The following is a 14,932-nucleotide window of genomic DNA, read 5'->3' on the forward strand; positions in this document are numbered from 1 at the left end:
GTACGGTGGGATTTGAAATTGTCGGTGATCTGTTTGTTAACTTGGCTTTCAAAGACCTTAGAAAGGCAGGGTAGGATATAGGTCTGTAGCAGTTTGGATCTAGAGTGTCTCCCACTTTGAAGAGGTGGATGACCGCGGCAGCTTTCCAGTCTTTGGGGATCTCAGACGATACGAAAGAGAGGTTGAACAGGCTAGTAATAGAGGTTGCAACAATTGCGGTGGATCATTTTAGAAAGAGAGGGTCCAGATTGTCTAGCACAGCTGATTTGTAGGGGTCCAGATTTTGCAGCTCTTTCAGAACATCAGCTATCTGGATTTGGGCGAAGGAGAAATGGGGGAAGCTTGGGCAAGTTAATGAATTATCATTGATCTAGTTTATTCTTACCAATCACTTAAAATATATTTAATAATGATCTCTTAGCTAGATTGATGACTGTGAGGCATTTTTCTTACTTTTTGTTGTTCTACATAGAGACAGCTAGAAGGTCCATGGGTCATATTAGATTGTTGTTCTATATAGAGACAGCTAGAAGGTCCATGGGTCATATTATATTGTTGTTCTACATAGAGACAGCTAGAAGGGCACTGGATCTCAGTGCAAGAGGTGTCACTGCAGTCCCTGGTTCAAATCCAGGCTGCATCACATCCGGCCGTGATTGGGAGTCCCATAGGGCGGTGCACAATTGGCCCAGCATCGTCCAGGTTTGGCATGGGGAAGGCCGTCATTGTAAATAATAATTTTTTCTTAAATGACTTGCCAGGTTAAATAAAAAAATATCCACAACATCATAGTTAGGAAGCCTGTACAGAATAAAAAATATTCCAAAACATACATCCTGTTTGCAATAAGGCATTGAAGTAAAACTGCAAAGGTGGCAAGAACTTTTTGTCCTGAACACAAAGAGTTGTATTGTGTTGGATTTGCCCCAACATAATACATCACTGAGTCCCACTCCATATTTTCAAGCATGGTGGTGGCTGCATCATGTTATGGGTATGCTTGTTATCGTTAAGGACTGCAGAGTTTTAAGGATAAAAATGAACAAAAATGGATCTAAGCAAAGGCAAAATCCTAGAGGAAAACCTGGTTCAGTCTCCTTTCCACCAGACACTGGGAGATTCACTTTTTAGCAGGACAACCAGAGTGGCTGAGTTAAAGTTTTGACTTAAATTGGCTTGACAATCTATGGGAAGTCCTGAAAATGGTTGTCTAGCAATGATCAACAAACAATTTGACCGAACTTGATTCATTTTTAAAAGAATAAATAGGCAACTGTTGCACAATCCAGGTGTGGACAGCTCTTACGGAGTTTTTCCTAGACCCCATGCTTCTACATCTGCATTGCTTGATGTTTGGGGTTTTAGGATGGGTTTCTGTATAGCACTTTGTGACATCGGCTGATGTAAAAAGGGTTTAATAAATACATTTGATTGATTGATTATCCTTACCCAGAAATACTCACAACTGGAATCGCTGCCAAAGGTGATTCTAACATGTATTGACTAACATGTATTGAGGGGTGTGAATACTTATGTAAATGAGATTTCCGTATTTAATTTTCAATACATTTGAAATGTCCAAAAACACATTTTCACTTTGTCATTATGGGGTATTATGTGTAGATGGGGGAGAATTGTTTTTCTTTCATCTATTTTGAATTCAGGCTGTAATGACAAAATGTGGAATAAGTCAAGGCTATAATGTACCTTTCCATATCTGTACAGCAGGTTCTCCACTGTGGAGCCAAAATGGGCCACGTTCTGCTCCAGTTTCTTGGCACTGTCCTGGGAGAGAATAGGGGACAGGGAAACTATGACTTTATTTATACATTCCATTCACTCATTAGATCATGGTTTCCCAACACTCTCCTCGGCCACCTCAGACTTTTGAGGAATTTGTTTTAACCCTAAACAGGCCTACCTGATTCAATTAGTCAAAGGCTTGATGATTAGTTGACTAATTGAATCAGGTGCACCAGTTTAGGGTTAAAACAAACACGCGGAACATGTGGGATGCCCGAGGAGAGGGTTGGGAAACTCTGCATTAGATCCTTCCCACCGAAGTGACAGAATGGTTCTAAAACAACATGTGACAGAATGCAGGGTTTGTACTGACAGTGGCAAGTCAAATTCAAGGACATTCAAGTACTTTTTCAAGCAATAATATTTATTTTCAAGGACCATCAATTTGTAAATGTTATTATTATTCAACTGTTTCTAGTCACTTCCGACTGGCAGCTTTAGTGTCGCCGGTCTGGAGAATGGCAAGTGGACTGTGTGAGGAAAACGGCAGGAGCACGGGAACGGCAGGAGCACAGGAACGGCAGGAGCACGGCTGCTGCTTGATAAAGCGGAATATTGCGGGTGCCCCAAGAATGAGGCAATTGGCAAAAAAGCTCTGAAGGTTGTTGCAAAGAAAATGTCACAATGTAGAACTGGTGCCAGCACAGGATGCAGCGTTGTCTTTTCCCCTTCATGAGGCTCTTCGGGGCCAGTTCACCCACTCGCAATGTCAGTCTGACATGTTTTGCACCTTACACAGTGTGGGTTGGTGGGGTCCAGTGACAGTGGTAAAAAAAGGTGGGTCAACTATACTGAACAAAAATATAAAACCCAACATGTAAAGTGTTGGTACCATGTTTCATGAGCTGAAATAAAAGATCCCAGAAACGTTCCATTCACACAAAACGCAGAATTTAAAATCAACATTTGCCCGTCATTTTAGCTATCGATGTGACGCTTGGTGGCGCCTAATCAGTCTGTTTAGTACCTGTCTTGTCCAAGTGGCAGTGTGGGTGGAATGAGCGAGCTCGCCTGAAACACCTGAGGAAATAAAACGTGGTAGGTCTGCCTGGAAATTAATTCGCAAGATCAATAAATTTTACTAATACTTTCAAGTACCAACTTTGCATTAAAGACCAAAATTGGTTAAAGAAAATTGTGATAAGTAAAAATATATACCAGTTTCATTTAAGGACCAAAATATTGACAGCTGTGCCATATGAATGTAAAATAGTTGGGAAGAGATTGTCGATGTACCGATTCCATGGCATATGAATTGACACGCAAAACGGCGGATTCAAAACGTAGAATTTTTCTATTTAAATTATTATACAATATTCTTGCAACCAATCTTCCCTGCTCTGCAGATTTTGCTGTGAGGAGGAGGAGGAGTCACTAGATCATTTATTTTGGTACTGTCCATATGTAGCTCGTTTTTGGTCACAGGTCCAGGAATGGCTGAATAATTGCAATATATACCTAGAGCTATGCAAATAGTCTGGGTAGACATTTGATTAGCTGTTCAGGAGTCTTATGGCTTGGGGGTAGAAGCTGTTTAGAATCCTCTTGCACTTAGACTTGGTGCTCCGGTACTGGTTGCCGTGCGGTAGCAGAGAGAACTAGGTTGGCTGGAGTCTGACCATTTTTAGGGCCTTCCTCTGACATCTCTTGGTATAGAGGTCCTGGATGGCAGGCAGCTTGGCCCCGGTGATGTACTAGGCCGTACGCACTACCCTCTGTCGTGCCATGCGGTCAGAGGCCGAGCAGTTGCAACCCGTCAGGATGCTCTCGATGTTGCAGCTGTAAAACCTTTTGAGAATCTCATGACCAATGCCAAATCTTTTCAGTCTCCTGAGGGGGAATAGGTTTGTCGTGCCCTTTTCACGACTGTCTTGGTGTGCTTGGGCCATGTTAGTTTGTTGGTGATGTGGACACCAAGGAACTAGAAGCTCTCAACCTGCTCCACTACAGCACCGTTGATGAGAATGGGGACATGCTCGTTCCTCCTTTTCCTGTAGTCACAATCATCTCCTTTGTCTTGATCACATTGAGGGAGAGGTTGTTGTCCTTGCACCACATGGTCAGGTCTCTGACCTCCTCACTATAGGCTGTCTCATCATTGTCGGTGATCAGGCCTATCACTGTTGGTTCATCAGCAAACTTAATTGTTATTGTTTATTAGTTTACTCCAATTGGGGGAGGGGTGGTAGGGTTTGTGGGGAACAATAAGGGAAGGTATATTCTTTAAAAAGTGTGTTCAAACGTTTGGGGTCACTAAGAAACTTCCACATGCCATTGGAACACAGGAGTGATGGTTGCTGATAATGGGCCTATGTAGATATTCTGTTTCCAGCTACAATAGTCATTTACAACATTAACATTGTCTACATGTATTTCTGATAATTTTGATGTTATTTTAATGGACAAAAAAAATGTGCTTTTCTTTAGAAAAAAAAAAACAAGGACATTTCCAAGTGACCCCAAACTTTTGAACAGTAGTGTATATATTTACCTCCAAAAATATGGAGGATGGAAATGATGCAGACAATTATATTGATGAAAGCAACAATCTATGCTCAATATTAAAGCTGATCCACCCACTAATAGAATCATTAAAAAAACATAAAAATAAAATAAAGTAACATGAGAAAATGTCTAACTTTGTCCCCATTTCAAGGTATTCCAGTAGGTCATTTAGAAAGGGCTTGACCACTGCTGAGTTCACTAGATAAGGGCTCTTCTTAACCAGACTAAATAATGGGACTTACGGGGATCATCAACTAGAATGTTGCAGGATGATTTTTTCTTGAGCAGATGGTCAGAACATAATTACAAATTATTTGTAGAGTGCAAATTGACAGCAAGAAGCCCAAACCCAATATAATATTTGACTAAAACAATAATTTCAAACCTTGCTTACGATCACAAATATCTCTCATGTGTGGGAATACTTTGGAACAGATTTTCCCAAAATTGTATCACTTGGAGCTTATTTTTAACAGTACTTTAGGTCCAACAATTACACAAATAAAATAACCAGCGGGCCAAATCCGGCCAGTGGGTCACCAGTTAGGGAACCCTGACTTATGGTAACAACGTGTACTGTAAGCCTGTGGGGATCAATAAGGTTCAAAACAATTCCACCACACTAGGATGTTCCAGCCATGTTTATAGTATTATATACACAGTACATTCAGAAAGTAATCAAACTCCTTGACTTTTTCCACAGTTACATTATAGCCTTATTCTAAAATGGATAAATAATTTTTCCCCCCTCATCAATCTCATCTCATCACCTCATTTGCTCACATTGTATATAGACTTGTTTATACTGTATTATTGACTGTATGTTTGTTTTACTCCATGTGTAACTCTGTGTCGTTGTATCTGTCGAACTGCTTTGCTTTATCTTGGCCAGGTCGCAATTGTAAATGAGAACTTGTTCTCAACTTGCCTACCTGGTTAAATAAAGGTAAAAAAAAAAAAAATCTACACACAATACCCCATAATGACAAAGCCAACACAGTTTTGAAGTTTTTGCAAAATGTTAAAAAACAGAAAAAAAAGAAAAAAAAACTTATCTACATACAGTACAAGTCAATAGTTGACACACCTACTCATTCCTATTTTCTACATTGTAGAATAATAGTGAAGACATCAAAACATTGAAATAACACATATGGAATCATGTAGTAACCACAAAAAAAAAAAAGTGTTAAACATATCAAAATATATTTTATATTTGAGATTCTTTGCCTTGAGAGCTTTGCACACTCTTGGCATTCTCTCAACCATCTTCACGAGGTAGTCACCTGGAATGCATTTCAATTAACAGGTGTGCTTTGTTAAAAGTTAATTTGTGGAATTTCTTTCATTCTTAATGCGTTTGAGCCAAATCAATAGTGTTGTGACAAGGTAGGGCTGGTATACAGAAGACAGCCCTATTTGGTAAAAGACCAAGTCCATATTATGGCAAGAACAACTCAAATAAGCAAAGAGAAACGACAGTCCATCATTACTTTAAGACATGAAGGTCAGTCAATCCGGAAAATTTCAAGAACTTTGAACGTTTCTTCAAGTGCAGTCGCAAAACCATCAAGCGCAATGATGAAACTGGCTCTCATGAGGTCCGCCACAGGAAAGGAAGACCCAGAGTTACCTCTGCTGCAGAGGATAAGTTCATTAGAGATACCAGACTCAGAAATTGCAGGCCAAATAAATGCTTCACAAAAGTTCAAGAAACAGACCCATCGCAACAACTGTTCAGAGGATACTGCATGAATCAGGCCTTCATGGTCGAAATGCTGCAAAGAAACCACTACTAAAGGATATCAATAAGAAGAAGATACTTGCTTGGGCCAAGAAACACAAGCAATGGATATTAGACCGGTTGAAATCTGTCCTTTAGTCTGATGTGAGTTTTTTTTTAGGTTTTTGGTTCCAACCGCTGTGTCTTTGTGAGATGCAGAGTAGGTGAACGGATGATCTCCGCATGTGTGGTTCCCACTGTGAAGCATAGTGGTGAAATGGTGTGGGGGTTCTTTGCCGGTGACACTCAGTGATTTATTTAGAATTCAAGGCACATTTAACCAGCATGGCTACCACAGTATTCTGTAGCGATACACCATCCCATGTGGTTTGCGCTTAGTGGGACTATCATTTGTTTTTCAACAGGACAATGACCCAACACACTTCCAGGCTGTGTAAGGGCTATTTGACTGTGAGTATGCAACCTAGACAACGCAGGAGTGGGTTCGGGACAAGTCTCTGAATGTCCTTGAGTGGCCCAGCCAGAGCCCGGACTTGAACCTGATCTAACATCTCCGGAGAAACCTGAAAATAGCTGTGACGCTTCCCATTCAACCTGACAGAGCTTGAGAGGATCTGCAGATAATTTATTTTGAGAAACTCCCCAAATACAGGTGTGACAAGCTTGTAGCGTCATACCCAAGAAGACTCGAGGCTGTAATCGCTGCCAAAGGTGCTTCAACAAAGTACTGAGTAAAGGGTCTGAATACTCAAGTACAGTGCCTTGCGAAAGTATTCGGCCCCCTTGAACTTTGCGACCTTTTGCCACATTTCAGGCTTCAAACATAAAGATATAAAACTGTATTTTTTTGTGAAGAATCAACAACAAGTGGGACACAATCATGAAGTGGAACGACATTTATTGGATATTTCAAACTTTTTTAACAAATCAAAAACTGAAAAATTGGGCGTGCAAAATTATTCAGCCCCTTTACTTTCAGTGCAGAAAACTCTCTCCAGAAGTTCAGTGAGGATCTCTGAATGATCCAATGTTGACCTAAATGACTAATGATGATAAATACAATCCACCTGTGTGTAATCAAGTCTCCGTATAAATGCACCTGCACTGTGATAGTCTCATATGTCCGTTAAAAGCGCAGAGAGCATCATGAAGAACAAGAAACACACCAGGCAGGTCCGAGATACTGTTGTGAAGAAGTTTAAAGCCGGATTTGGATACAAAAAGATATCCCAAGCTTTAAACATCCCAAGGAGCACTGTGCAAGCGATAATATTGAAATGGAAGGAGTATCAAACCACTGCAAATCTACCAAGACCTGCCCGTCCCTCTAAACTTTCAGCTCATACAAGGAGAAGACTGATCAGAGATGCAGCCAAGAGGCCCATGATCACTCTGGATGAACTGCAGAGATCTACAGCTGAGGTGGGAGACTCTGTCCATAGGACAACAATCAGTCGTATATTGCACAAATCTGGCCTTTATGGAAGAGTGGCAAGAAGAAAGCCATTTCTTAAAGATATCCATAAAAAGTGTTGTTTAAAGTTTGCCACAAGCCACCTGGGAGACACACCAAACATGTGGAAGAAGGTGCTCTGGTCAGATGAAACCAAAATTGAACTTTTTGGCAACAATGCAAAACGTTATGCTTGGCGTAAAAGCAACACAGCTGAACACACAGCTGAACACTGCTTGTCTTCAGCAGGGACAGGGAAGATGGTTAAAATTGATGGGAAGATGGATGGAGCCAAATACAGGACCATTCTGGAAGAAAACCTGATGGAGTCTGCAAAAGACCTGAGACTGGGACGGAGATTTGTCTTCCAACAAGACAATGATCCAAAACATAAAGCAAAATCTACAAAGGAATGGTTCAAAAATAAACATATCCAGGTGTTAGAATGGCCAAGTCAAAGTCCAGACCTGAATCCAATCGAGAATCTGTGGAAAGAACTGAAAACTGCTGTTCACAAATGATCTCCATCCAACCTCACTGAGCTCGAGCTGTTTTGCAAGGAGGAATGGGAAAAAAATTCAGTCTCTCGATGTGCAAAACTGATAGACATACCCCAAGCGACTTACAGCTGTAATCGCAGCAAAAGGTGGCGCTACAAAGTATTAACTTAAAAAACTTAACAAACTTTAAAAAAGTTTGAAATATCCAATAAATGTCGTTCCACTTCATGATTGTGTCCCACTTGTTGTTGATTCTTCACAAAAAAATACAGTTTTATATCTTTATGTTTGAAGCTTGAAATGTGGCAAAAGGTCGCAAAGTTCAAGGGGGCCGAATACTTTCGCAAGGCACTGTAAATGTGATAGTTTATTTTTACAAATTTGAAAATAAAAACATTTTGCTTTGTCATTATGGGATATTGATGAGATTGATGAGGGGGAAAAAAACAATTTAATCTATTTTAGAATAAGGCTGTAACAAAATGAAGAAAAAGTTAAGGGGTTTGAATACTTTCCGAATGCACTGTAGTACTGCATATGAGGTACGTACCGTCCCATTCAGTCCCAGGGTTAGGGGTTATAGGTTAAATAAGGTACGCACCGCCAGACCAGGATGCACCACTCCATCCATCCCAGTCAGTCCAAGGTCCACCTTCCTCCCCAACGCGTCTCCCAACTTCCTGCCCAACATCTCCAAGGCCACACCCACATTCCCCTTCTTCATCTCCCTGATTGGACAAGGCAGAGAGACAGATGACAATTTCAGAATGTTACAGGTAGAAATGTAATGAATTGAGCTGATATAGATATATATATAGATATATATATATATATATATATATATATATATATATATATATATATATATATATATATATATATATATATATATATATATATATATATATATATACATACACACACACACACACATACATACACACAAGAGTATGTGGACACCCCTTCAAATGAGTGGATTCGGCTATTTCAGCCACACACGTTGCTGACAGGTGAATAAAATCTAAACCAGCCATGCAATTGCCATAGTATAACATTGGCAGTAGAATGGCCTTACTGAAGAGCTCTGTGAATTTCAACGAGGTCCATACAGAAATGTTTTGTTGAGATCGTGTGGAAGAACTTGACTGGCCCGCACAAAGCCCTGACCTCAACCCCATCGAACACCTTTGGGATGAATTGGAACGCAAACTGTGAGCCAGGCCTTATTGCCCAACATCAGTGCCCGACCTCACAAATGCTCGTGGCTGAAGTCCCTGCAGCAATGATCTAGTGGAAAGCCTTCCCAGAAGAGTGGAGGCTGTTATAGCAGCAAAGGGGGGAACAAATCCATATTAATGCCCATGATTTGGGAATGAGATGTTTGACGAGCACGTGTCCACATACTTTTGGTCATGTAACTTATCTTAAAAAGGTGCCATATGCAGAAATCACACCACCATTTCATGGTTGCTAAAATTGTAATAGTTCGCCTAATTTCAGTTTGTGACAAAACAGGCAAGTATAGTGTGGAGAATCATTGTACCATCTAAACCTCTGTGAAATATGTTGTCCATCACCAATAATAGTATTTTCAGCTGTTTGAAGCTGGTGTACAAAACCAAAAGACGGAAAAAAACGAAGAAATAGAAAAAATAGAACAGATCTACAGATTCTTAGACTTGCTTTCAATGCGAATGCCAGATCTATAACTCACATTTCTATATGAACTTGGTCAGGTCGTCCAAAAAGTTACTTACTTGATTTTGCCTGTCAGTATTTTTCCAGCATACTGCATCCCAGTCAGAGCTATGTACATCCTCAGGATCTCATTGGTGCCCTGAAGAGACAGAACACAACGTCAAGTAAAGACCTCTTCATAACTACAATCTAACATCTTCATATCTCCAGGGAGATTCAGTGCCTTCAGAAAGTATTCACACCCCCTGACTGGTACAGAGCCTTCAGAAGGTATTCACACCCCTTGACTGGTACAGAGCCTTCAGAAGGTATTCACACCCCTTGACTGGTACAGAGCCTTCAGAAGGTATTCACACCCCTTGACTGGTACAGAGCCTTCAGAAAGTATTCACACCCCTTGACTGGTACAGAGCCTTCCGAAGGTATTCACACCCCTTGACTGATACAGAGCCTTCAGAAGGTATTCACACCCCTTGACTGATACAGAGCCTTCAGAAGGTATTCACACCCCTTGACTGATACAGAGCCTTCAGAAGGTATTCACACCCCTTGACTGATACAGAGCCTTCAGAAGGTATTCACACCCCTTGACTGATACAGAGCCTTCAGAAAGTGTAATTAATAACAAAGAGATATTCAATGTCTGATTTTATTTTACCCATCTACAAATAGATGCCTTTCTTTGACAGGCATTGGAAAACCTCCCTGGTCTTTGTGGTTGGAATACCTCCCTGGTCTTTGTGGTTGGAATACCTCCCTGGTCTTTGTGGTTGGAATACCTCCCTGGTCTTTGTGGTTGGAATACCTCCCTGGTCTTTGTGGTTGGAATACCTCCCTGGTCTTTGTGGTTGGAATACCTCCCTGGTCTTTGTGGTTGGAATACCTCCCTGGTCTTTGTGGTTGGAATACCTCTCTGGTCTTTGTGGTTGGAATACCTCCCTGGTCTTTGTGGTTGGAATACCTCCCTGGTCTTTGTGGTTGAAATACCTCCCTGGTCTTTGTGGTTGAAATACCTCCCTGGTCTTTGTGGTTGGAATACCTCCCTGGTCTTTGTGGTTGAAATACCTCCCTGGTCTTTGTGGTTGAAATACCTCCCTGGTCTTTGTGGTTGAAATACCTCCCTGGTCTTTGTGGTTTAATCTATGTTTGAAATAGCTGACGGCAGCGTAAATAGATATATATCTGAGGGGAATTTGTTAGTCAACTTAGATACATGTAGCTTACTTGTTGCCCTAGAAGACTAAATAAACCCTTGCTGAGCAGAATAATGTAATAGATCGATAGAATTATTCACACCCCTTGACTGGTACAGAGCCTTCAGAAGGTATTCACACCCCTTGACTGATACAGAGCCTTCAGAAGGTATTCACACCCCTTGACTGATACAGAGCCTTCAGAAAGTGTAATTAATAACAAAGAGATATTCAATGTCTGATTTTATTTTACCCATCTACAAATAGATGCCTTTCTTTGACAGGCATTGGAATACCTCCCTGGTCTTTGTGGTTGGAATACCTCCCTGGTCTTTGTGGTTGGAATACCTCCCTGGTCTTTGTGGTTGGAATACCTCCCTGGTCTTTGTGGTTGGAATACCTCTCTGGTCTTTGTGGTTGGAATACCTCCCTGGTCTTTGTGGTTGGAATACCTCCCTGGTCTTTGTGGTTGAAATACCTCCCTGGTCTTTGTGGTTGAAATACCTCCCTGGTCTTTGTGGTTGAAATACCTCCCTGGTCTTTGTGGTTTAATCTATGTTTGAAATACAGTGCCTTGCGAAAGTATTCGGCCCCCTTGAACTTTGCGAACTTTTGCCACATTTCAGGCTTCAAACATAAAGATATAAAACTGTATTTTTTTGTGAAGAATCAACAACAAGTGGGACACAATCATGAAGTGGAACGACATTTATTGGATATTTCAAACTTTTTTAACAAATCAAAAACTGAAAAATTGGGCGTGCAAAATTATTCAGCCCCTTTACTTTCAGTGCAGCAAACTCTCTCCGGAAGTTCAGTGAGGATCTCTGAATGATCCAATGTTGACCTAAATGACTAATGATGATAAATACAATCCACCTGTGTGTAATCAAGTCTCCGTATAAATGCACCTGCACTGTGATAGTCTCATATGTCCGTTAAAAGCGCAGAGAGCATCATGAAGAACAAGGAACACACCAGGCAGGTCCGAGATACTGTTGTGAAGAAGTTTAAAGCCGGATTTGGATACAAAACGATTTCCCAAGCTTTAAACATCCCAAGGAGCACTGTGCAAGCGATAATATTGAAATGGAAGGAGTATCAGACCACTGCAAATCTATCAAGACCTGGCCGTCCCTCTAAACTTTCAGCTCATACAAGGAGAAGACTGATCGAGATGCAGCCAAGAGGCCCATGATCACTCTGGATGAACTGCAGAGATCTACAGCTGAGGTGGGAGACTCTGTCCATAGGACAACAATCAGTTGTATATTGCACAAATCTGGCCTTTATGGAAGAGTGGCAAGAAGAAAGCCATTTCTTAAAGATATCCATAAAACGTTTTGTTTAAAGTGTGCCACAAGCCACCTGGGAGACACACCAAACATGTGGAAGAAGGTGCTCTGGTCAGATGAAACCAAAATTGAACTTTTTGGCAAAAATGCAAAACGTTATGTTTGGCGTAAAAGCAACACAGCTCATCACCCTGAACACACCATGCCCACTGTCAAACATGGTGGTGGCAGCATCATGGTTTGTTCCTACTTTTCTTCAGCAGGGACAGGGAAGATGGTTAAAATTGATGGGAAGATGGATGGAGCCAAATACAGGACCATTCTGGAAGAAAACCTGATGGAGTCTGCAAAAGACCTGAGACTGGGACGGAGATTTGTCTTCCAACAAGACAATGATCCAAAACATAAAGCAAAATCTACAATGGAATGATTCAAAAATAAACATATCCAGGTGTTAGAATGGCCAAGTCAAAGTCCAGACCTGAATCCAATCGAGAATCTGTGGAAAGAACTGAAAACTGCTGTTCACAAATGCTCTCCATCCAACCTCACTGAGCTCGAGCTGTTTTGCAAGGAGGAATGGGAAAAAATGTCAGTCTCTCGATGTGCAAAACTGATAGAGACATACCCCAAGCGACTTACAGCTGTAATCGCAGCAAAAGGTGGCGCTACAAAGTATTAACTTAAGGGGGCTGAATAATTTTGCACGCCCAATTTTTCAGTTTTTGATTTGTTAAAAAAGTTTGAAATATCCAATAAATGTCGTTCCACTTCATGATTGTGTCCCACTTGTTGTTGATTCTTCACAAAAAAATACAGTTTTATATCTTTATGTTTGAAGCCTGAAATGTGGCAAAAGGTCGCAAAGTTCAAGGGGGCCGAATACTTTCGCAAGGCACTGTAGCTGAAGGCAGCGTAAATAGATCTATATCTGAGGGGAATTTGTTAGTCAACTTAGATACATGTAGCTTACTTGTTGCCCTAGAAGACTAAATAAACCCTTGCTGAGCAGAATAATGTAATAGATCGATAGAATTAATGCTTCAATCTAGTTGACATCGGTAAAGTTCTCTCTGTCATCTTTCGTGTAGCAAAGACATTTAGGGACCGGGGAGAAAACACAATAACACCAACAAAAAATATATGGGGCTGTTGCTGTCATTGCCAACAAAGGGTATATAACAAAGTATTGACAAACTTTTGTTATTGACCAAATACTTATTTTCCACCATAATTTGCAAATAAATTCATAAAAAATCCTACAATGTGATTTTCTGGATTTTTTTTCCTCATTTTGTCTGTCATAGTTGAAGTGTACCTATGATGAAAATTACAGGCCTCTCTCATTTTTTTAAATGGGAGAACTTGCACAGTTGGTGGCTGACTAAATACTTTTTTGCCCCACTGTATTTAAAAAAAAATTTCAAAAGTTTTCTGCCTGTTCCCAAAATCATTATTTGGCTCTGCAGGCTATTGGGCCCACGTACAGTTAAGCCCTAAAGTTTAGGCGTATGCACTAATACCAGATAGCCTAAAATAATGAAAGAGAAACCACAATGTAGCCTATAAATTAATGTATTTATGGTATTGTTTCGCTTTACTCAACCCGCTCGCCACCCACCTACCCGCCCTTCAGCCACACAATAGTTTAGGACCCCCGAACCCGTACGCCCCCTGGATAGAACCGCAGGGACTGCGAGTTATGAGTCAACCCGCAAATCACTAGTATCTAGTCTGTCAAGGTGGACATCTGCCCTCTGGTGGACACTACGTGGTTACTACACGGTTAACGCTGTATAACTAACTCTCTGTTATTAAAAGGAGAAATACTACACTGTGTGCGTGATACCTCGAAGATGAGCAGGATACGGCAGTCTCTGAGGTAGCGTTCGTAGGGATAGTTCTTAGTGTAGCCGAGCCCTCCTAGAACCTGCAGAGCCTCAGACACACAGATCCAGCCTCCCTCAGAGCTGAACACCTACAGAGAGAGAGGTAAGCAAAGACACAGACAATAAGGTACTCTGTCATGCAACTAGTCATGCAACTATGAAACTTGTGTAGTGTAACCGTAGTGTGTCTATAGTGTAGTGTGTCTACAGGTGTAACAGCAGTGTGTCTACAGTGTAACAGCAGTGTGTCTACAGTGTAACAGCAGTGTGTCTACAGTGTAACAGCAGCCGGCTACCACCCGGTTACTCAACCCTGCACCTTAGAGGCTGCTGCCCTTTATACATAGACATGGGAATCACTGGCCACATTAATAATGGAACACTGGTCACTTTAGTAATGTTTACATACTGCTTTGCTAATTTCATATGTACATACACACTGTACTCCACTCCGACATTGCTTGTCCTAATATTTATAAATTCCATTATTTTACTTTTAAATGTGTGTATTGTTGGCAATTGTTACTGCACCGCTGGAGCTAGGGACACAAGCATAATGCTACACCTGCAATAACCTGCTAAATATGTGTATGTGACCAATTCAATTTGATTTGTACTCAAAGCATGCTAGCAAGTGTCTTCACTGACATTTTCAACCTCTCCCTGACCGAGTCTGTAATACCTACATGTTTCAAACAGACCACCATAGTCCATGTGCCCAAGAAAGTGAAGGTAACATGCCTATATGATTACCACCCTGTAGCACTCACGTTGGTAAGGGTAAGGGTAGGGTAGGCAACAACACATCCGCCACGCTGATCCTCAACACTGGGGCCCCTCAGGGGTGTGTGC

The 14,932-nt window shown here is 41.1% G+C and overlaps 1 protein-coding gene across 2 annotated transcripts in view; it reads right to left on the reverse strand.

The window, feature by feature from the left end:
- Nucleotides 1-14,932, reverse strand: part of acad9 (acyl-CoA dehydrogenase family, member 9) — a 34,924-nt gene that overhangs the window by 6,570 nt on the left and 13,422 nt on the right. The window contains exons 11-14 of one of the 2 annotated variants that reach the window (XM_036951003.1): nucleotides 14,041-14,169; nucleotides 9,763-9,842; nucleotides 8,607-8,733; nucleotides 1,708-1,785 (exon numbers count right to left, since the gene is read on the reverse strand). In XM_036951003.1, coding sequence (XP_036806898.1) covers nucleotides 1,708-1,785; nucleotides 8,607-8,733; nucleotides 9,763-9,842; nucleotides 14,041-14,169 — 414 coding nt within the window. The remainder of the gene's footprint in view (nucleotides 1-1,707; nucleotides 1,786-8,606; nucleotides 8,734-9,762; nucleotides 9,843-14,040; nucleotides 14,170-14,932) is intronic. The other variant, XM_036951004.1, reaches the window with a different exon arrangement.

Source organism: Oncorhynchus mykiss, chromosome 17, assembly GCF_013265735.2.
Source record: "Oncorhynchus mykiss isolate Arlee chromosome 17, USDA_OmykA_1.1, whole genome shotgun sequence".
In the NCBI taxonomy this organism is placed as follows: Eukaryota; Metazoa; Chordata; class Actinopteri; order Salmoniformes; family Salmonidae; genus Oncorhynchus; species Oncorhynchus mykiss.